This window comes from Strongylocentrotus purpuratus, unplaced genomic scaffold (genome assembly GCF_000002235.5).
Source record: "Strongylocentrotus purpuratus isolate Spur 01 unplaced genomic scaffold, Spur_5.0 spur5_scaffold_14, whole genome shotgun sequence".
NCBI lineage: Eukaryota > Metazoa > Echinodermata > Echinoidea > Camarodonta > Strongylocentrotidae > Strongylocentrotus > Strongylocentrotus purpuratus.
Window position 1 is genome coordinate 17,997,683 of NW_022145599.1, and position 23,208 is coordinate 18,020,890.

A 23,208-nucleotide genomic window follows, 5' to 3' on the forward strand; every position below is an offset into this window, starting at 1 on the left:
TCGTGACTATCTGATATCAGTGGACAGTATATGCATTCTAACAAACAATGAAGCTTCAAATTTGTGTACGTTTGTAAACTTGACCATCCCCTGTTAAAAACAGATGAATTGACATATGCCATAGTTATACACCATACTGTAATATTGGGATTTTTATCCACACAAGCTTCCATGCTCTCTCTCTATCTATAGTCATTACGAGATGATGCACAAAGTATCTCTCGCTTGACGATGATGTATTCCGGGCTCCTAGGCCTCTCTTGAGTCAACATGTGTTCTTGTCATCAAAAGCTAGTCAGCAGTAATTGAGATGAATATTCCCTCTGATTTATAATGGCATCTCAATTCTCTCTCTCTCTTTCTTCTCTCTGTTCTCATTTGCTACTCCGCCACTTTCTCCCTAGTTCCATTTTCTTCCTGATTTAGCATGTCACCTCTGTGTTTCCTACTCTGTCTCTTCCTCTCCTTTTCTTTTGCTCTTTCTCTCTCTCTCTCTGTCTGTGTTTTTTTGTTTATATTAAATCTCTTCCTGTCTTCTTTCTCTATTTCTCTGTTTCTTCATATCTCTCTTTTGTATCCCCTCTCTTCCCCCTCTGTCTCCCCCTCTGTCCCCCCCTCCCTCCCCTCTACCTTTTCCCTTAATCCCCTCCTTTATTTCACCCCCCCCTTTCTTTTTTGTTTTCTATTTCTTTCCTCCACACACACTACCTGTAATGGATTCCACTTCTCTGCTTGCTATAATTTCATTTTCAAATATTATTGTTTGGTTAAGAACATTATTGATTATCATTGTTCATATGGTTATTGATCTGAGCAGACAAATTTGAATTAATTAATTGATTTTCTGTCTGTCATATTTCATCCTTTGTATGATCATTCTATATTGAAGCAATCAATTAATCTATCTCTTTATATTGTTCTCTTCCCCTCTCTTATTTTCTCCTGTGTAGGGTCTGTTGCATCTCAAGAATGGATGGCTCATGAAGAGAGATTCAGAACAAGAGGTAAATGATAACAACACCACGGATGATAATGAAATGGAGACAATCCCATACATCATTTTTTTTTTGCATTATCATTATTATTATTATTATAAAAGATATACATGTAGGTTTAGGATAAGGATTGCAAATTGTTCCTGTTGAATTTTTCCCTCCATTAAAAAAAAAAGAAATTATGCAGGGGGGGGGGGGGGGGACAGTGTTTGCCCCAAAACAAAATCCCTTTTAATGATGGGCCCTGCCTTCAAAAGCTGTGGGATTACATTATAGGTCATTGTAGCCAATTTTTATCAGGCAATCTGTTTCATTTATGTCACAAAATAATTTTTTCTTGAAGTATTTCCATGTTGTGTCGATTGCTTTTTCTTGGCGTTCCTGAACAGTCATTACAAGTCTTATGTTCATTGAATTATTATTTTTAGAACATTTCAAACAATGGCTTTGTCTTTTAATACATTTTCATGTTAGCATATGTTCAACCTGGAGACAAAACTTTTGGGTCACACAAATCGTGTCTCCCTTTACAGAACTTGGTGAGGTCCCCATATCTCTGTAAATTGGGTAATCCTACACCTCCCGTTTATCCTAGACCCAGTTGCCGTTCCCCCCCCCCCCCTCATTCAGATTACCATTATTAATGGTATAGCTGTACAATGAATATTCATCTCTGTAGTCTGAGTGTCGTATACAGAAACGTATAGTGAAACGCATGTTTGAGCATTGTATTCAATGAAAAATTGATCGAGAAGCATAGTCCTGTTCTGATGTGAACGTCGTACCGTTATGAAAATATAACTTGGCGGGGCTTATCATGAGTGCATAGTCATGATTGGTCAGCTGTCATATCAACTTACATCTTCAAAACTAGTTTATTCATACAATATTTCTATATACAGTGTTTTTATCCAGCCTCTGTATGCCCATTTTGCTCTAAGATGATTCTTTCATACAACGTTTCTTTGAACGGGATTTGAATAAAAAAAAAAAACCTGCAGTGTGAACAGGGCATCAGTCACCTGTTCTAGTCATGTAGCCATGTGACAGTCCTTTAGACATGAGGATTAAGCACTAATCCAGCGTCTGTAGATTACTCGTGTGTAAAAAGGCATGAAGTCGGTAAATTTACTCTCATCGACGGCAGGGATCTGAAAGGTATCTTTTAATCCTGGATTTCTTTGATCTCCAAACGTTTTCCAAGGTTCTTTCGTAGCCGTATTGGTTTACGAGTAGGAAGTGGCTTGTACAATTGAGTAGTTATTACAGGGCATTTGGTATCCAGAAACCCGGTGAGATAATTAATCATGCGGTTGACTTAAGATTTTCAAGGTACTCGACAAATATGTCTATAAGTTAATTGATCTATTTTGGATTGCCCGCCCCCTCTTACATTCTAATCTAGATTACCTTAAATTTCTTTCTGCAAAATAAATGAACCGCAACTCAGAATTTTCCAATTTTTATGAAACTTCTTTGTAGCCAAAAATAACAAACAAAATAATAAACACATAATCATACAAATAAGAGAACAACACATGTTTATTTTCTGTAAAATGTCAGTCAATTTAGTAAAAATGTGTGGATTTACATTATTCACTTTCCAACATATTATCAAGAAGATACTCATGGCATATTTCCTTCCTGCCCCCCCCCCCCTCCTAACTAAACTATAAAACTTTCAAGTGAGGCCTATATAATTAATTATTTTCCTTTTGTCTTAAACATCAGTGATTATGAGCTAGATAATCTAATAATAGTATTTTAGGACCGAGGCCAAGTATGCCTTGCATGCAATGCCTAGATTACCATCAAGGTTAGGAGTTCGTCATGATTGTTTTATTTGGAATTAACTGAAAGATTGGGTAAGAGAATGGACAGTTGGATCAGTTTCAAGGAGGTATTAGCTTCTAATTACATAGAGAACATAATGATATTAGGTTATTGTAATATTAATAATTGAATTAATCAACAAAAATATTAGACAATTGAGTCACCACATTTTAACCAAATAGTTTATTTCCTATCCCGGTCAATCACAACACGTTTTTGTTCTTGTTGCTCGATTTAGCTTGCTGTTTTATACCAAAACAATAGTACATCAAACTTATTTTTATCATGGGTATATTTAATTATTTAATTATTTTTCCCTGAAAAGAACAGAAGACCTACAAATGTATCCGTGCTTTTCTGAATGGATAGACAGGTCATGGCTGGTTTGCAATGCCTGTTGATTTTGCACAGGTGTAGTTGCCCAGCTAGCCAAAACAAATCAACTTCGTAATCGCTCACTTGGCTATTAAAGGGATGAGGAGGATGGTTTTCACTAAGCTGATACCCCAGACAGGTGGAGTCTGACATTTACATGCTAGACCAGTGCTCAAACAAGCTCAAGTTATCCAGATTTTGTCCCCAAAAGATGACCTCATCTGATTATATTCCTATATATATACATGTAGTTGCTGTGTTATTATTTTTGGGGGTGTGGGAGGGGAGGGGGTATGAGAAAAGATAAATAGTATTCCATAGATTAAACGGTATTACTTATGTCCTACAAATATTGAAATATCATGGAAAAGTTTGCATATGAAGAATGCCCTATGCTGTTGAGGGTTAACAGAGGGGGTGGTTATTGTACAAAAAAGGGGTCATTAGCACATTCTTAATATAAGATTAAGCACAAGATTAGCCAGTTGATACCTCTAAGTTTTTGAAGCATTTCATTGTAGTCCAAATGTGGTAGGGGCTATCATCATTAAGGATATGAAATACATGTGAGTGTGTTGATTGGTTTATAGGCGGTGACATTAAAATAATAGCCCATTTAATACATGATATTAGAATTTGACTATAATTTGTATTCAATTATTCTAGGCCCTCCTTGTAAGCCAAATTTCCTTTAATATATTTCGATAAACAGACCTCCGAGTCTTACGTAGTTATCAATGAAACAATGACAAATCTTAAAAAGTTAGAAAGTGAAATTTTCAGGTGAATGTTTGTAAAGAGGACATCTGGGGATACACCTTGTGTCCTGTTGTTTGTTGTTCAAGATCTTTAGAGGATGTTTGTATTAGCCTCTCTCTCTCTGTCTAGGTTCCTCCCATGGAGTTAAGATGGTCTTCTGTCTTTTTTCAGTCACCAAAGAGATAATGTCCTCTCAAAAAGAAGAAACAGAGATCGTATCTTGGCAATGGGCTTTATATAGAAAATGAATTTTGAAAAAGTGTACAGCAGACAATGACTTGCAAAAAGGGGACACAGAGAAGGAAAATATAGCAGTGTTAGGTTTTTTTTTTACCAGAACTGAGGGAATCAGGTACATTTTTAGGGTTGCTACACTGTGTATGGGTTTGTTAAATGAAATGGTCTGTCCAAAGATCAGAAACCACTCTTTTCCTATGGTTTTAAGTTTTAAACAGTGCTTGATATTCCCTTTAAATTTCAGAACAAGTCCCCTGATAGTTCTTTGACATTCCCAAAGTTGTAAGAAAACCTCAGGAATTTGAAACACAACTTCTTCACAGTAACAACTTCACAAGATAGGACCTTTACCAAAACATACCATCAGTGTTTATGGTAAACATGTCACCAGAACACGCCCTCCATAACAGCTCCTCACTGGCCCTGCACAACCCTCAATCACCCTGTAAAAGCCCCTAACATATCAACATAGCAAGGTTAGCTGTAACATCAAAGACGGAAGACATGGTGAATGGTAGTAGGCAGTCCACACTCTTATGACCTCTCCCACTCTCCATCCATCTCTCTCTCTCTCTCTCTCTCTCTCTCTCTCTCTCTCTCTCTCTCTCTCTCTCTCTATCTTCATCTCTTTTGATCATCTTCTTCTTTTTCTTCTTTTCCTCCTCCTTCCCCTTCTTTTCTTCTTCTTCTTCTTCTTCTTCTTCTTCTTCTTCTTCTTCTTCTTCTTCTTCTTCTTCTTCTTTTTCTTCTTATCCTCCTCCTTCCCCTTCTTTTCTCCTTCTTCTTCTCCTTCCCCTTCTTTTCTTCTTCTTCTTTTCCTTCTTCTTCTCCTTCCCCTTCTTTTCTTCTTCTTCTCCTCCTTCTCCTTCTCCTCCTTCTCCTCCTTCTCCTCCTTCTCCTCCTTCTCCTCCTCTTCCTCCTCCTCCTCCTCCTCCTCCTCCTCCTCCTCCTCCTCCTCCTCCTCCTCCTCCTCCTCCTCCTCCTCCTCCTCCTCCTCCCCCACCCCTTCTCCTCTTTCTCCCCCCCCTTCCCTCCTCCTCTTTTTTCCCTTGTAACTGTGGCTAGTTTTCTACCATGCATACTACCCCAATATAAGGCAAGTAGGCAAGTTAAAGTTTGACAGAAACACTTCTTATAACAGGAAAATGGGATCCATACGAAAGAGATAGGACATATTTGGTGAGAAACAGAAAGACAAGCACATGTGCGGTCAAGATTTACATGTATATAAATGTAAAAGAAAACTGGGGCAATCAATTTTCCTCCACTCTGATAGATTTGAATGTCCTCCTCGTTTATATCATCACAAACATTTCTATATCTATATGTTTGTGAATTCACATTTTTTTATGAATACAATATTAACGCTATACCTTTGTTGTTGTTTTGCTTTCCATTTCTCTCTTGCCTCAGGATTGGAACAAATACTGGTTCGTACTTCGAGACAACAAACTCAGCCACTTCAAAGATTCAAGCGATGAAAATGTATGTATACTCGAAAATAAAATAACTTTTAAAACATGCTTGTCTAAGATAATGTAAATAAGGCATCCAAATCAATGGAAAGAGAATATCATATTTTCAAGTACATTACATTTTATCAGATTGGTGTAATGAAGGTCTAGCCCGAAACTCAGTTGATATATTCAGCGTCAAGCTGTGAAAGAGTGTATACAAACTTTACAAGATACTGAGTCAAGATATAAAATTAAAGCATACATTGTAGTGATAATCTTGTACGATTTCCCACATGTAATTCCTCTTTTATGTCTTCCAACTGAATGTTCTATATCCTCAACAAACATCATCAACGTTTCATGTCTTTGCGGTACATGCAATGAAAGCAGTTCAAAACACAACCAAAGACATGTCAAGACCATGTTCCTGTTTTATTTGTGTGCTCTCTGTAGAGACATTAAATCATGAAACTTTTAATCTGTGTCATAGAATGATGCTGATGGCATCTTGAAATAAGGTTAAGCTAGCAAAGGCAGGTTCACATGGCTGTCTGTAAACTTATAAGTTTAGCTCATAATTTTAAACTTTAAGGTTATCTTTTAGTCATGCATCTTGCGGACACACTCAAACTTTTAAACCACAAGCCATCTTATGGTTAATGTGACAACTAGGGGGGGGGGGGTGGGGTGTCTTCAATTGAAGTTATTTGCCATGCGGATACAATTAATTTCGAGGTTTCACCAGCTTGTAGTTACAAGGACTGCTTGCCGAGATCATACTTTAAAACATCGAGCAGTAGTTTTGGTGCCATGTGAACCTGTGTCATTGTTATTATCGCGTTATTAAACTCTCACTTTAAAACTGATGATGCCATGTGAACACCGCTAAGATTTTAACCCATCGTAATTTCATCTCTGTTTGCTTTTCTTGTCAATTATATTATCTTTCCTCTATAGCCAAGCAATCTGGCCGGAGCTGTGGACTTGGCACAGTGCAAGGAAGCAACTGAAACGTCCGCTAGCAGAAACTATGGCTTCCAGGTCAAGGTAGGGGTCAAGCAAACCTCAAAAGACCTTCATCCATTGCAAAGAAGAAAACAAAAATAATGTTCTCTTGAACACACTCTTTCTTTTTTTCTTAGAGCAGAAAGGATGAAGGGTAATGTTTACTAATGAAGAGGTGTAGTAGTTGTTTGGTTTAAACTCTTGGCTACTAAAAACTGTCAAGAAGTCAAAGCATTAGGCATTTCCTTCAGAAATTAAATTAATTACTTGAGCAGTGTTAAACACCAAGACTTTCCTCCTGTATATCCATTCATATACCCAAAGTCTTCTATAAAGTTTTCTTATCATGAATACAGATACTTCTGTAATGTTGGGAAAATAATTACTTTTTTTTGAAGAATTTAAATGGTACAAACAGATAGCGTAAAGTTGGAAAGGGGATTACTTTTTAAAGGATTTAAATGGTATAACAGATATCATAAACCAGTACTTATATACAATACATCCTGCACCAGAAATTGTTAACAGCTTCCAGGTCGTGGGATGCCACCAAACAGATATCGTAGTAGCTTCTGGGTCAAGAAATGCTCCTAGAAATTTGAAAAAAAGAAAAGAAAGAAAATCGGTTATCAGCGCTCGTCTAAGGAACTTTGATCCTGGAGCAGACTTGTTAATAGCTTCCAGGTTATTTGTTGCCAGGGCAGCATTTTGCCAGGGCAGCATTTCAGGAAGTACAAGTTCACTGACAACCTATTAAAATAAGTTTATTATATTTAACACACGTTTCAATGGGATGTAGGTGAACTTGAAGATACAAAAGGTTTTGTGAAACAATGCCCAAGTTGCCAAGCCTTGTTGTATCTATGTCAGCAAGGCATTGATAGGATCTTTAGGGTGACTGTGATAAAGTTATCCATCTCTTTTAGTACTCCGTATCAGGGCACATTGCTTTTTGATTCCCCTTCTCTCTCTCTCTCTATGATATTGCAAAGGTATTGAAAATTCAAGTTCTCATTAAGAATGAATGAATTGGTCTTCTCCAGGGAAAGGTTACCCTGAATTACATTTCCCCTTTTACACCTTCAAAGCATTGAGTATTTGATACCCCAAATCCCTTTGTCACAATTTTATGGTTAAAACAAAATTGATCTGAAACAAAAACAAAAACTGGTGTTGGGTATATGAATAATAAAACCTGAGAGATCTCTTTCCTTCAATTGGATACTGGAAGAATATTTTATGTTTTCTTTAATGTTTCTCAAAGAAGTAAGATGCAACAATCTTTCAATATAAACCACACTCTCTATCAAAGAAACCCTTCCAATGCTTCATGTTGAACTCCAATACCTGGTTGAGGTAAAATTCTCTTGTCTAGGATTGCGACCTACTTGTTTTATGTCTTTCCCCTATTAATTTCCTTCTAGTCTGTGTAATGATGCTTGATGCTTCGCATTGTTGTTTCACATTGAGTATGGTTTTCCTCCAACATGTTGAACCAATAGCAGGTCATGGGTTAAAAGACAGATGGAAGGTATTAGCTTAAGAACCTTCTGATACTATGCTTCATGTTATCCTCAGGGATGAATGATTTTGGGGGAGAGGATAACGGGAAGGTCTCAATGAAAGAAAACTGTAACTGTTTGGTTAGGGGTAAGGGATAGGGGGAAGATCTAATGAGGTATGGGTGCAACTTTATGGTTGAGGGTAAGGGATAAGGGATAAGGGAAGACCTAATGAGGGAGGGGTGCAACTGTTTGGTCAGGGAAAAGAATAGGGGGAAGATGTAATAAGTGCAACTGCTCAGATAGGGGAATGGGATAGGGCCAGAGGTATGAGGGTAGATGCAACTATTGGTTTTGGGGGAAAAGGGATGGGGGAAGTCAAAGGGAGGGTGCAACTTGTGGGGAAAAAGATAGAGGAAAGTGCGAACATAGGAGGGTTACAACTGTTTGATTTGGGGGAAAAGATAGGGGGAAGGTTTAACGAGGGAAGGGGTGCAGCTGTCTTCTCTGCACTTGCTCTTTACCCCTATATATGTGGCCTATCACGTTTCTTCGGATCCACATCATTCATGCAAGTCCATTGAATTTCGCACTCCTTCCTGCCTCAAACAGTATCTTTTTCATTTGGATATGACGATGTTATCAAAACTTTTAACCGAAACGCAGAATGATCAGTAACTTGTTAATCCCGTGGGAAACCAAATAGCAGTGGCTGACAGCGTGCGGCATTGTAACAAGAGGCTTAGAGGAAATCTAGGGCATTAAGCTAAATCCAATAATGATCTGAGCTGATCATTTTTTTGAATAAATGAACCACAGAGATGAGCTGATCGTTGTCAGTGAGCTCAGATTACAGTTAGGTTTGCTAGTAATGTGTATCTATTAATTTTGTATGTATGTTTGTCAATGCCTGTGTTTGTGTATAGCAGAGCTAGGCGACATGCAGGGAGTTTATCTGAAAGTTTTCATATCTCATGCCAAAAGCTGATCATTTTGCAAGGCTTGCTACTGGAGCAGTCGTACTGGATACGTGATTAATCGCACCATGGTCTCTCTTTCTTTCTTCCGTTTGCCTCTCTGTAGATGGAAGACGATTCTGTCCATCAACTGGGGGCAATGACCAGCAAGATCCGCACCAACTGGATTCAAGCAATAAACAAAGCTATCACGACCGCCCAGAAAGAAGCAAGTCCTGTTGTCCCGGAGAAGGAACCCGTCCTGGAGAAGGAACCCGTCAACCTTGTTCAAGTCGACGCTGCTCCCGTCGCGCCGCAAGAAAAGTCAACGCTGATCTTGCTGGAGAAGCCTCCGCCCATTCCTCAACCAACGTCTACTCCAGACGTCATCCCCACTCCTCTCCCTAAACAGGACTTTATCGATGCCCCAAGGTCCAACCTCACGATAGACCTAACGTCCAGGCATCGGAAGAGCAGTTTGGACAGTCGAATCAGTGAAACCTCCAGCCCCACTGAAAGAGAGCCAGCCTTCCAAGAACGACCGGGATCGATGCGATCTAAAGAGAGACGCTCGCGGAGATCGTCGAGAGGGGACGACTTTAAACTGCAAAAGAGTTCATCCAAGTCTTCCATGAATGGTCGGTCATCGTCGACGTCGAGTGAAGTGTTTGAGACGCCTCCGAGTACCCCGACGCCCACTGAACTCAGGATAGAGGAGCCGCCTGTGAGGAGGACATCATCAACATCAACCAGAAGTGAACGGACCTTCAGGGCAGAGTCTCCCATCCAAATTCAGAAAATTGAGGTGAGTAACGACAACATGGATTTGAAAATAGATGTAGGACTAAAGACTTGTAGGACTAAAGAACATGCGTCACACATTGAATCACTGCATCCTGCTTGAGAAGAGGAAAAAGATGTGGATTGTTTGGAGAACCAAACAACATCCTTTAGTAAGCAAGAACATATGCTGTACTTTTGCAGTAAAGGAAATTTTCTCTTTGGTTTTTATCCTGGGTTTCCCACATGAATCGGGTAGCTCCTGTAATTAAAGCATATTTAAGAATAGGATCATTCAGTATCCAATGGGTTATTTTCATGTCACATTAGAGTTCCTATGTTAGCTTTGGTCAACAATGCACACAGCAGGGTTTGTATAGTTGGTAAAAGAGTCTAAGGAGTGTTTCATAAAGACTAAGATCGACTTTAAGTTGGACTTAATATGGCAGACCGTTCGTGCCACTAGTTACTCTAACCATTCCTGGCGTTGGTTTCTCAAGTGACGTACAAATCATGGTCACAAATCTACAGAATTTACATTTTTTGATAGTTCATTATTGAAGGAAAAAATGTTATCTAAAGATCATAATTGAGAGACAATGGATAGAGCAGTTAGTGGTATGAATAGCCTGCTATAGTTAAGTTCAACTTAAAGTCGATCTTAGTCTTTGTGAAGCACTTCTCAGTTTTCCATAAAAAAACAAAGTGGAACATCTAAGAGTGTGGAAGGAAGAGAGCTTTTGAGTTGTCACTCAAGAACGCCAAACATCTGCCAAGAAAAGAGGGTGAGGAACTAGGAGGCTGCCTTCCGCTGAGAAGAGGGGAACCGTTTCCTTTTGAGGAAGTGTATCTTGTAGTCTGAAGGACAATAGAGCGATATTACAGTCATTCGCGAGGCAAGACGTCGCCACTTCAAAGTCATGAATGTTAGCTATGATTAATGTTACGCATAGAGTTTAACATCTTTATCTCTAGTATTACTTGTACATGTATATAGCGAAGCATATGATTTCTATCAGTTTCAAAACGAGCCATTGAAATGACCAGAAACTTGTGATTCACAATCGCATTCCGAATTGGCAGAGTTCCACTTCAAACATGTAATTTCATGTATTCTGCATTTGATAAATTTATTTGAAATATGACAAGAGTCAACGCATGCCTTTGAATCATTTTTTACATTTTTGTTTCTTCTACCTTTTTTTGTGCAAAGCTAATAAGATTTTTGGCATTAGATAGTGTTACCTGAATTTTTTTTAAACAAAGTGCAAGTTGTTGGGTTGGTGGAAAGTGAAAGTTAATAGCCTACATGTACATGTAATATTTAATCTGATAAAAAAAAAAAGTTTTGAAGATTTATAAATTTTTATTTTATATAGTTTTTTAGCCATCTCTTTAAATTTTTAGTGATTCTCCCTTTCTCAAACCCTTTTTGTTCTTGTACAATTCAAGTACATGTCCATACAAGTTTGTCTCCCCATTTCCCCTTTTTTGACTTTCCTCATATCTTTCCTTGTCTGCACCAAGCCCGCACATTGAATATTCTTCCCGCTTCAGTAATTTTCTACTAAGCAGTGCAAATAAACTTCACCTTTCCCTTTTCAAGCAATCCTCTCAACTCTTTCCAGACAAACAAAAACATTCAAAGGTCAGCACGTCTTTGTTTATTCACAATCAAACAAACATACCTCTTATTCATTCTTACCCGTACTTGTCACGCTCGATAAGTCTATCCTCGTAGAACTTGCTCTATGTTGCTGGTAGTACATGGTATCACATTTCCGGAATGTCCGCTTGGTTTCACTTTAGTAGAATAAGTTCCCGGCATTACAATGCACAAGATATCAACATGGATTTACTTCAGGCTTCCATTCTCTTGCATGGCGTCTTGGTCATTCTGATCTGTGAATTGGCAAAACTAGGCTATGCCATTGGTATTGTGCTTTTAAAACTTCTTATGGTGTTTCTGAAGTACTCTTTGAAAGTATTGATTTATACCTACAGTAGAATGCCTCCCTCATTCATCCAGGTAAAGTCAAATTACAAATGAATTTTCAATTTGATATTTGAGTTGTTAAACATGTACACACTTGGGGGAAATATCAACGTCATACTGTCTAGGATTATGCTTGAAATTATGCTTTTCTTGGCATATGTGTAAATAATCTTCCCATTAATCTTTCAGTTTATGATTTTAAAAGACCTGAAGTAGCAGCTTGCTAGGTAGATAGGTTGTGCCCAAAAATACATTTCTTTGTGTTAATTCATGATACATTTAATATGCTATTCCTGTACGAACAAATTTGATAGTGATCATAGTGAAAACAGTGAAGACATGACATTTAGTGTACAGACTCTAAACCTTTCCTTGAATCTTGGTTTAGCAATGTTTATCACATGTAGGTCATATTGTAATGTGTTAAATAGTTTTAATCGATGGAGTGCACTGAGTGAGTAAGACCCTTGAGGGGACATTTAAAATACATGTCTTCCTAGGGTCAAAATGGGTCACTGGGTCAAAATGTCTGTGATACACCGGCTAGTCAAATATCAAAAATAACATTGGGAGATAGAGGATTTGCATGCACAGGCCCCCCCAAAATGTGGAATAACTTACCATCAGAAATTAGGAAATCAGCATTGTCAAGTACTTTTAAATCAAAACCGGAAGCACATCTTTTCATTTAACTTTATGTTGTACATTAAGCACATCAATAGCTCTTGCAGCACAGTGGAATATAAGTCTGAGCTTTAAAAATATATGTTTTGTATTATATTATATGTAAATCCTTAAGGGCATTCTTGTTTGTATCATGTGGCTGATCAAATTCATCATTTATTTTGTTCACAATGTGAGCAACATCAGATGCCATAAATGTGTTTTTAGACCAGTCTAAAGTTAATGTATCAGACTAAGATTTTATTTTCTTTTCAAATTGACACCTAGGGTTAGAAAACAGTTATGTCTTGTTATTTTCTTTGTTGATTTATTCTCTCAAAAGATACACATGATTTTATTTTTATTTTTTTCAATTTAGTAGGCATTCTACATGAGAGAGTTGAGCTGCATTGTTATGAAGAAATATTTCACTTCTATACTGCACAACAGCCACCGCTCTATAAACAAATATGTACATTTATGTTGCTAAAAAGCCAGAGACCAGTTTAAAGAGAGTACAGACTACATGGATATCATTTGAGTGGTCTTTGATGATTAAGTTTGAAAAAAATTGACAGACTAAAGTTGTCTGAAAAGTCTTAGGTAATGAGAGGGTCAACACCGAATGATTAACCCTGAAACCCGTGTGTAAAGACCGCTCAAGGATAACAGGGAAAGTATTCTTCAGAGGCATGTGGTCTTTGTGTCCAGGTTTCCTTAATGCAAGTGCTCCAGTGAGAAACTCTCAAGGGAAACCAAGAATGTGGTGTCCATAAACAGATGGTCTTTATATACAGGTGATTGCTAAAGCAGGTTTTGACTTCATTAACCATACATTTGTCCCTCTTTCTTTGACTCTTCTTCCCAACAGGCGGACAGTTTGAAATCTCAGATCGACCACCAGCAGCAGGGTGACAGCATACCGATCGAGAACAGCCTGCCACGGAAGAGCTTTGACACGTACCAGAGACAACCCTCACTGGACAATGAGAATGAACAGAAGGCCCTCGTCTCACAGGTTAGTTCATATCCCAAGAGACCAGGGGCCCCTGTTTCACAAAGCTTTTTTTCAATGACAAATGACAAAAATCAGTGACAAATCTGCCTGATAACCAATCAGAAGCAAGGATTTCAGTAGCTTATAACAAAAACTGCCATTTGTCACTGATGACAAGTTTTGTGAAACGCCCCCTGTATTGAAGGATTTAAAATTTTAGTCAAATCTGCCCCTGTCCCCCCCGCCCCCCAATGTTTATTCTTTATTCATTGCATGTTTATTCTTTTGCATTCTTTACGCATACATAGAAATTCCTGTGCAAGAGAGCCTTCTAGAATAAGGTTAGGTTAGCTGGATAGAACTAATGTAGTTGGGTTCATGGAGTTGGAAAATGATTCTTTGTGCTAATAGGGAGATTATACTAGGTTGAAGAGTTAATTTGAAGCAGAATTGAGCTAAGTCTAGATAGAAATGTATTATTTTGTCATAACAAGGCTGCGCTTTACAGTCAGTTTCACATTGGAATATTTTCATGAAGTAGAGCGCCCTCATTGTTTACCATTATTTAATCTTTTTTGTTGGGGGGGGGGGGGGTACCTTAAAACCATAATCGTACAATACGTTACAGTCATAATTTTTATTACGAGCTCAAAATATCCCTCCAATAGAATTTATATAGATACTACATGTATGTACATGTTAAAGCAATGATAGAGACATGAAAACTTTGCTAAGAATGTGGGTAGCAGCAAACTATTAATAGATGAGGAAGTGGATTAAGAAGATATCATCTAACTCTAAGACATGAATCCTCAGTGTGCATCAGTCATCATGCCCTCCCACAAGAATGTGCTTCATGCTTGCCTCGTCATGCACATAGCCCGAGGCAATACCATGACACAATGTATCCTGCGTGTGTTTGGACACAAATTGGCAATGTTTTCGTGACACTGGGACAGTTCTTAAACACTGACTACGAAGGATTTGGACAGTTGAAGAAGTCAGGCTGTACATTTTGAAGTAGCATTGACACGGCTAGTTGAATGTAGCGCAAATTGTTGTTTGGGTTATTTGGTAGTGAAAATAATTAGTGTCAAGCTGATGGCCTGGAACACCACTGGATTTTGTGTAAGTCTCAGGAAAACACTCCGAGTGTGTACTGATATGTACAAGGATTATTGTCTAGCAATGCGTAATGAGAAGATTTATACTACGCTTTGTATTTATTGTATTTTGTTGTGGTTACTGCCCCAGCTGCCATTAGGTCACATTTCGAGTTGTTGATATTTGATGTTTTGACATGTCTTTGGCTCATTTTTACCCCAATGATGAAGTGACTGATACTGAACTGATATACTATGATACCATAGTTGCATGTAAGTAATTATATGTTCTTGTTTTTGTTTTTATCTTGCAGCTTGAGACAGTGGTGAAGAAACTAAGTCAGGTGGAACTGCAGAACCAGACCCTTCACATGGAAGTCAAGCAGGCACGCAACGCCAGCGAACTCGTCAAACATGAGAAGGAAGAGCTACACGACAAGCTCGAGACGGCGGCAGGAGTACTGGATAAGAGATCCAAGGAGTGCGAGACCATCCAGTCCCGCTTCGAGAAGCTCGTCTCGGACTACCAGGAGAGCGAGAAGGAACTGAGCAAGGCCCGGTCCTCGTTGAAGACGGAGAGGGACAAAGCTGTGACGATGATCGAGAGACTGAATCAGCAGATTGAGATCGTAGAAGGGGAGAAGAAGGAGTACAGGGAGAGGGCTAAGAAGTGGGAAGGTGAAATGTCCGCACAGGGCAAAACCATGAGGCAGCTGGAAAAGAATCAGGAAGAATCTCAGGAAATTATCAAGAAGCTTTTAGCCCAGAGGGAAGGCTACAAGCAGAGGTTAGAAGCCAAAGGAGGAGAAGATGCTACAGGGAATAAAGAATATATACTCAAGCTGGAGAGGCACCAACAAGAACTGCAGGGTGTGAACATACAGCTCCAGACCAGACTACAGGACACCGAGCGAGAGCTGCAAGCCAGGTCTCAAGAAACCCCTCTAAGATTAGATTCAGAGAGTGAGCTTGAAACCGAGCTTGCAGACATGAGGATGGAACTGTCTGAGCGAGATGAGCAGATTGAACAACTCAGTGAACAGCTGGAGGCTGAATTTTCAGAAAAATCTGTGCTGCAGAAGAAGTATGACGGCCTTCTCACCGAGTCTGCAGAGTTTTATCTTGAAGGGCAGGGTGATAAAGCCCCAGCGCAGTCTGCAGGTGATGTGGACTTAGAAAACAGACTTAAAGAGGCAACGGCAAAACTGGAAAGCCTGAAGATACAGCTGACCAAAGAGGCCACGTTAAGACTGCAGTCGGAGGATAAGTTGAGCGGGGAGGCATCTGCGAGACGGGGGCTGGAAGAACATATGCAGGGAATGGCAGAGCAGCTCAGGGTTGCCACCGAAGAAAAGCACCACACATCTCAAATCCATGAGGACACTAAGAACTTGATGGAACTGCTGCAAGGGAAGAACAAAGATGTTGAGAGACTGCAGATTGAGATGAAGAGAATGGATGCAGATAGGATATCCTTGATGGAACAGACTGGCAGGGACCAAGCAAGTGTGGATGTACTTAAACAGCAGCTGAAAGAATCTGAGGAAGCAAAATCAACACTGGAAGGAGACTTTGATTGTGTGCTACACAGTAAAGTTGACTTGGAAGAGTCAGCTAAACAACTAACAACAGAACTGGCCACTGTCAAGTCTGAGCTAGAATTGCTTAGAGAAGCCTCGAAGAATGCTAGCAGTACTGAATCAGAAGAAGAAGCCAAGAAGGAGGCTGCCAGGAAGGAAGTTCAGCTATTGCAGGCTCAGGTTGAGAAGGTTCAAAGCATGTACACAGAAGATATGTTTAAGAAGGAGCAGCTCCTAGCTGAAAAGCATGAAATGTGTTCAGAACTGGAGAGGAGATTTGTAAATCTACAGTCCAAGCTGACTCAGAAGGAGGAGGCGCTAGCCAAGAGTGACCGGGAATCGGGTGAGAAGATGCTTGAGGTGACGCAACAGATGGAACAACTGGGACAGAAGGTTGAGAGGGGCGACAGGGAGCTTAAGCGGTTGAGACACGAGCTTAAGTCTTCCCAGGATAACTATGATGCTTTGGAGCTGAAGCATATGCAGAATGTTGAGGAAGCTAAGCAGCAGCAGAAGAGCCAGCAGGAACAGCTCGAGCTGATGGGTAGGCGCATCCAAGACCTGACTAGCAAGCTGGGCCTGGCAGAACGCAAGGTGAGAGACCTAACCTCGGTGGAGGCTGGGTGGAGTTCTTTTGGTGGTGGTAATGGTGACATTAATGTTAGTGGGGTTCATTTAGGGGCAATGAGTGGCACTGGCTTGAACACTTCACACAATTCACAAAGCAGTGGGATTCATAGCCAGTTGATGGAAGTGGAACAAGTTCTAGGGAGTGCTGAGAGCCGCAGTCAGCTTCAACACCATAGGGCAAATGCACTAGAGGGAAAGATAGATTCAGTTGAGAAACATATGGAAGCCATAGAGCAAGCTGGCCCATCAAACAGTATTTCCAGCTTTGATCATGATGTATCTGTCAATTCTTCTTCTTCACCCTCATGTAATTCCTCCATTAACCAGCTTGCAGGGGCGATTGCCACTGCTGGTAAGACAACAGAGACTTCAGACACTTCTGAGAGCTCAGACTGCCCATCCAGTGATGGTACAGATGGAGGCTCCAAGATTAAGATCCTGGAGTCGCGTCTTGCGGAGATGGAGAAGAAACTTAAGCAGGTGACCCATCGTTTGGTGGATGTAACTACCAGGGAGCTTGAAAAGCGCAAAGCTTACCAGGCCAAATGCATAAGCGAGAATAGGCTCAAGGATCAGGTACGGGGGCTGCAACGAGAAGTGCTCGCCCTCAGGCAACAAACAGAGAAGGTACAGTCCCATTCTGAATCTTCAGCCCGCCAAACGCACCATTTATTGGCCCAATGTCGCCAGCTTCTAATGCGCATTCAACCTGCCAAACCATCACAGGTCATAGGGGAGAGTCCTACTGAACTCCCAAGGGTGTCCAAGGAATCAACTAACACTGCTAATACAACTGACAAAACCATCACCACTGTCCCTTCATCCGCTGCCACCTATCATGTAACGGATGCATGCCACACACTTGATAAAGCTATAGATCTCTTGAATTCTCAACTTAAATCTCTCGAAATCCGTAAGAGGAAGTCCCTGACAGAATTATCAGAATCGGTCATTCTTAGTTTGGGAGACTTGTCTAGTCTATCTGATGGGGATAGTCCAAAGTCCCCTAGGAGTTGCCCTTCTAGTCCTTTGTTCTTTTCCACTAGTCCTCCTCTCTCTCCAGATATCTCCCCTAGGGGCTCAAAGCACACAAGCAAGGTCTCAGATAAACGTTATGGTCAGTTGTTCAGGTTCCCAGCAAAAGCGGCTCATGGTTTAGGTTCCCAAGCATTAAGTAGTGGTAAGATACAGAGGGTCAGATACTGCCACTGTCTTTTAGAAGTGGAATATCTGAATTCTTTCTTGGAAGAAATCTCAGCAAGTGCTCTTGGAGAGGATGATGTCTTGAGGCTTTTGTCTTGTCATCGTATGATAGATGCTGAAGATAGGGATGGTGTCATTGAAGTTATGTTCCCAAGAGACAAGAATGTCTCGGGATATGCAGCTGGCCTTTCAAAGACGATCATAAGAGAAGCCGAGAGTGAATTCCTGGCAATGAAGGAACCAGCTGATTCCTATCCCATCATTGGGTCCAATGAGATTAGCGCAGTCTATGCTGCATGTACCACCTTCTTCACTTGTAATTGGGAGTTTTCACATTCCTTGGAGAAAGATTTGGAGGTGAAGTGTGATGCTCTTGCCAAAATCCTTGCTGATGAAACAGCAGCCAAGAAGCATGAATCACCAGCTGAAACCAAGAAAGGAATGCTGAAACCAAAGGAAGGTGCATATAGCAACCCGCAGAGGATAGCTGGAAAGAATGATTCTGGCCTTGGACTGGATTCCGACTTGGCGCCGTTCGCAGAGAGCATCGCCTATGAAGAGGCCTTACGTGTTGCCATGGAATGTGTCAGCAGTGAGCTTGTTCTAGCAGAAGCTCTACAGTGTGTTAACTCAACCATTGAAGAATTTGTCGGGAAGATTGATTCTGAAGAGTTGAAGTGCAAGCGGGTGCTCTCGTTGCTGAGGTCTATTGGTATTCAGAGGTTTGGTCTGATCAGGGATGCAATCGCAAGACAGCTGGAAGCAACAAGTGGACTCATCAGGCAGAAGTATTGGGATTACCTCCAAGAAAGCGATGATGAGATGGAGAGCAAGATGGAAGAAAGCAAGAAGAAAAAGAAGAAGTCAAAGAAAGAAACCAAAGATACCTTGAAGAACGGCACGCCAAAGAGCTCAGAAGAAGATCGCGAAGGAACCACTGAGAAGGAAATTGCCCTCTCAGTCTTGATGAAAGCCGTTCTTTCTGGCTTGGGGGTTCATTTGAGAAGTGAGTTGAGTATGTTAGCTGAAGGTAACAGCAACCAGAACAATGACAGCACTGGAGGCTTGTCCCTTGATGCGCTTGGAGATGTAGTACTTCCAAGTCAGGTCATTGATTACTCGGATCATGTTACTGGCCCTATCAAAGAAAATGGCGAAGACAGAAGACAGGATGGTGTGGATGCAGATGAGGTTGTTCGAACAAGGGTCTCTACTTTAGAAAGCATCACAGCCGAGCACTCAAGGAACATCGCGTTGGTGAGGGAACGCTATGAAGCCATCATCAAAGGAGAGAGGACTGTCCATGAGCAAGAGCTGATCCAGCTTCGTCAGCGGCTTGTCACAGCCGATGCTGCAGTCAAGAGCCTTGAAGAGGATATCACAGCCATGGGGAAAGGGGGTGAGGGGTCTCCCAGCCACATAGATTTGGAAAGCGTATTAGGTAGGGGGCAAATAGATCTGAAAGAGGCACATGGACAGTTGAGGAGTATGAGGGCAGATATCTTAGAGCTGGTGGAGTACCACAAGACAAAGCTCAGCCAGATGGAGACAGGGATCCAAGCCATCACAAGATGCTACCAATTGGAGACGGAAGACCTCCACACCAACTATCGGGATAAACTGAAGGAGATCCGGGACAAAGGGAGTCGGGACCTGGCCAACGCCCAGCATCGCTACCAGAAGGGCATCAGCGAGATGGAGCGCCACCACGAGTCCCAGACCAAGAGGCTGGTGCAGGAGGCTAAGGTAAGCCCACAGCCTGCCAATCAAGATTGAAGACACGCCTCTTTGCCTGAATCGCATCCTGCATGCTTCTAATCATCCAATCCTCTCTCACACTCAAACCAAAAAAAAACTGTTCTCTCACACAAAACCTAAATCAAACCACGGGAGAAACGTTAACGGATCCCCAGAATGTAAAGTTTTTTTTTTACTCACGCCAAGCTGTGCTTCTCATACAACTCATCAACACCATAATACATGCACAAGACGGGCTTGTCTAATCGGTAACACGCACCATGTTGGAGACAGTCTCCCAACCCTGGCATGCATGCGGACTATTCTTGTCCTGTCAGGAGAGTCTCGCTCCTAGGACGTATCTCTCTGTCTGTAGCGTCTCAATTTTTACCTCCCCTTGTCGAGTCTTTTATTCCTCCTGTTGTGCTTATCATTTTGAGGTTTATTTTTTCCCTGTCTGCCCGTCTTTTTCACGTTCCATGTTTCCCTTTTGTTTTTGTTCATTTTGATTTACATCCTGTGTGTGGCATGCATCGTTCCCATTATATTTTTTCTCCAAAATGAAATCAGGAAACTCTGAAATTGGTTTACTGGTATATCTTCATAATTTTGAAGTTCTAACTCTGCTTGCTTTTTCACACATTCATAGTATTTTATGCTTTAAGAAAAATTATCTCACGTAATCTATATATTCTGTGGTCGATAGAAGGGTAAGTAGAACTTCTTGTTACTTTGATAACTGAATGGTATCAATGGATGCACAGTTCGTTTTTATTTTTGTCTTGTATTTCAATCATTTCTAATTACCATAATTGTTTTTATCCATCTTACATATGAAATGATATGGTAAGGAATGCAGGAAACAAAATTGAAAAATCATGACAGCTATTAAGTGGGACTTTAAGTTGCTATATATATATATATCTTCTGCTGAGCAACAAAAAGGCATAAAATGAATCAAAACGTATATGAGTAAATGCCCTTCTGAAACTTAGCAGGCGGTAGTTTCTATTGACATCATAATTAAAATTTTAAACCAAATAGAAATTTTCAGGAAACACTTCATGCCTTTAAAATTTCCTAGATAGGTGTTTATATATTCATAAAGGAGCTGGCAGGGGCTAGTGATGTAGCATTCAATGCAAAATTATAAACAAGCATGTATTATGACTAAATCAATTAAAATGACAGCATTATTTAATGCGCATATTAACAGCCTGGATAACATTTGTTAATGATGAATAAGCATGTGATGAAAGCATACGATTGCCTGCAAATATACATGGAATTTCTTGTGCATGGAAAAGAAGATTGATTGAAATTTTGAGCACTTGATAGTTCTTTCAAAATATTCTGTATCTGTTCCGGGACACCATATAAATCAGGAATTACAAAATGTTCAAACTTCTCATACAGTAGCTATGAACTGAAGCTATCAGCCAAGTTTCTTCAGGTTCCTCTTTATGGCAAGCTCTTATGCGTAACCAGAAGTAAAGGCTTTAAATTTGTTTAGAATGATATCACTATGCATAAGTCTATAACTGATGGATGATTGTTTCTGAGTGTTATTCAATCTTTCTTAAAGTGTCTATGCACTGCCATGAAGGTTTTTAAAGATTACCTTGCTACTTCTGTATCCAACAACATCGGTCAAAGCAAATTAGATTGATAGAGCCTTATTTTAATCCTATCACTAAAAGTGACTTGGCTCATTGTATACAGAATGTGATTACATTACAATATATTAGCATGTAAAAACAAATATGTATTTAACAGATTTTAATCTCTTTATTATCACTCTTGCTAACATATTTAAAGAAATTTAGAATGCAAGAATAATACAAGTTTTAAATTATAGAAACTGATATCTTAGAATATGACGAGCTTCAAACAAAAGAAAAGTATAACCACCGGGCTACTCACATAAATTATCTAATCTAATCATTTTTGTCAATGTTCCTTTCAATGATGTGACTTTCGATAACTTATTTTGTGCTCAGAAAGAAAATTGGTAATTATTAATCAAAGCGAGTACAAATTTTGATTTGATTTGATTGGGAATCTATTGGTCACCCACAATGGTATATAAACATCATTCTACTTTTAGAGCACAAAATGAGAGTTTTGAAACTGAATTGTAGTTCATATGGGTTTGAAAGGGTCTCTGGAATATTATTTGTTGTACTCATGTTATTTGGTTACATCTAATCATCAAAGTCATGTCACTATAACTAAAATTTCACATGTTAGGTTTACAAAATAGCCAGAGAAATTTTCACCTTCAATAAGTTTGAAATTTTGTATTAGGGCAGGGGCATTACTAAAGGAAGGGGGTGGGGGGGGGGGGGGGGGGGTAAGTGATGCCCCATCCTCGTACTCAAACTTGTTTTTACTCTGTCTGTATTCATCTAGTTCTCAAATCTGTGGCTTCAAAGTAGTTTGGGCTTCAATCAATGTGGTAGAAAACATTCTATTACAAACCATTTGTTCGAGTGCTAGAAAGAAATTGTCTTTCTAGTACTCAAACTTGTGTTACACTGTTTATGTAAATATACATTTGTTTTCAAATCTGTGCTTCAAAGTAGTTTGGGCTTTAATCATTGTGGTAAAAAAATATTCTATTATAAACCATTTGTTTTGGAACTAGAAGGGAATTGTCTTTCTAGTACTCAACTTGTTTTTCACTGTTTATGTTCATGTAGCTCTCGAATCTGTGCTTCTAAGTAGTATGGGCTTTAATTTGTGTGGTATAGTTTCTAGATGTGATGATCACTGGATCTATATGTATTAGCTTCTCTTTTTTGTATGCATAGATCGGTCCAATTCATATAAAAATCTCAACTTTCAAGCTGTTTGCTAGTTGTAAAATACATATACATCATTTTAATGTCCAGAGGTTGATATTGACATTTTATTTGTTTCACACCTGAGCATTCTGTGCAAAAAAATCATATTGTGCCCTACTAGAAATAAAAATATTTGCTTACATTATATACTGCTTCAAAGCACATAGACATGAATGTTCATTAATATAACTCGGTCTTTTCATCGTGGAAAAAAATAGGGGAATACCCTACTCAAAATGGGTATGAGATTTCACATCATTATGTGTACATTGATGTAATATTAGCCATTTCTGATTATGATTGTCTTGTTGGTATATGTTACATATGTGGAAGGTTTATCCTTGCATCACCAGAGACCCAAGTGACACTGTCTGCTAGGAGCAATAAGGGCATTTATTCTATGAAAGCAATTTGAGATACCACCCTTCTGGCTCTCTGGAAAATATATCGAGGGATCAGTGACACAAAGACGTAACTCCATATTTTGCCAAAATGAGTATTTGATATCAAATTGTTCAGAAAAATGTAGGCTTTCCAGGAAACACAAAGACTAA

At 39.7% G+C, this 23,208-nt stretch overlaps 1 protein-coding gene across 2 annotated transcripts in view; it reads left to right on the forward strand.

Annotated features, from left to right (window-relative positions):
- The window catches only part of LOC100893707 (myosin phosphatase Rho-interacting protein), a 93,130-nt gene that overhangs the window by 54,660 nt on the left and 15,262 nt on the right, over positions 1-23,208 (forward strand). The window contains exons 7-13 of one of the 2 annotated variants that reach the window (XM_030984351.1): positions 951-1,004; positions 5,613-5,684; positions 6,614-6,703; positions 9,247-9,924; positions 13,430-13,576; positions 14,973-16,832; positions 17,196-17,495. In XM_030984351.1, coding sequence (XP_030840211.1) covers positions 951-1,004; positions 5,613-5,684; positions 6,614-6,703; positions 9,247-9,924; positions 13,430-13,576; positions 14,973-16,832; positions 17,196-17,495 — 3,201 coding nt within the window. The remainder of the gene's footprint in view (positions 1-950; positions 1,005-5,612; positions 5,685-6,613; positions 6,704-9,246; positions 9,925-13,429; positions 13,577-14,972; positions 16,833-17,195; positions 17,496-23,208) is intronic. The other variant, XM_030984352.1, reaches the window with a different exon arrangement.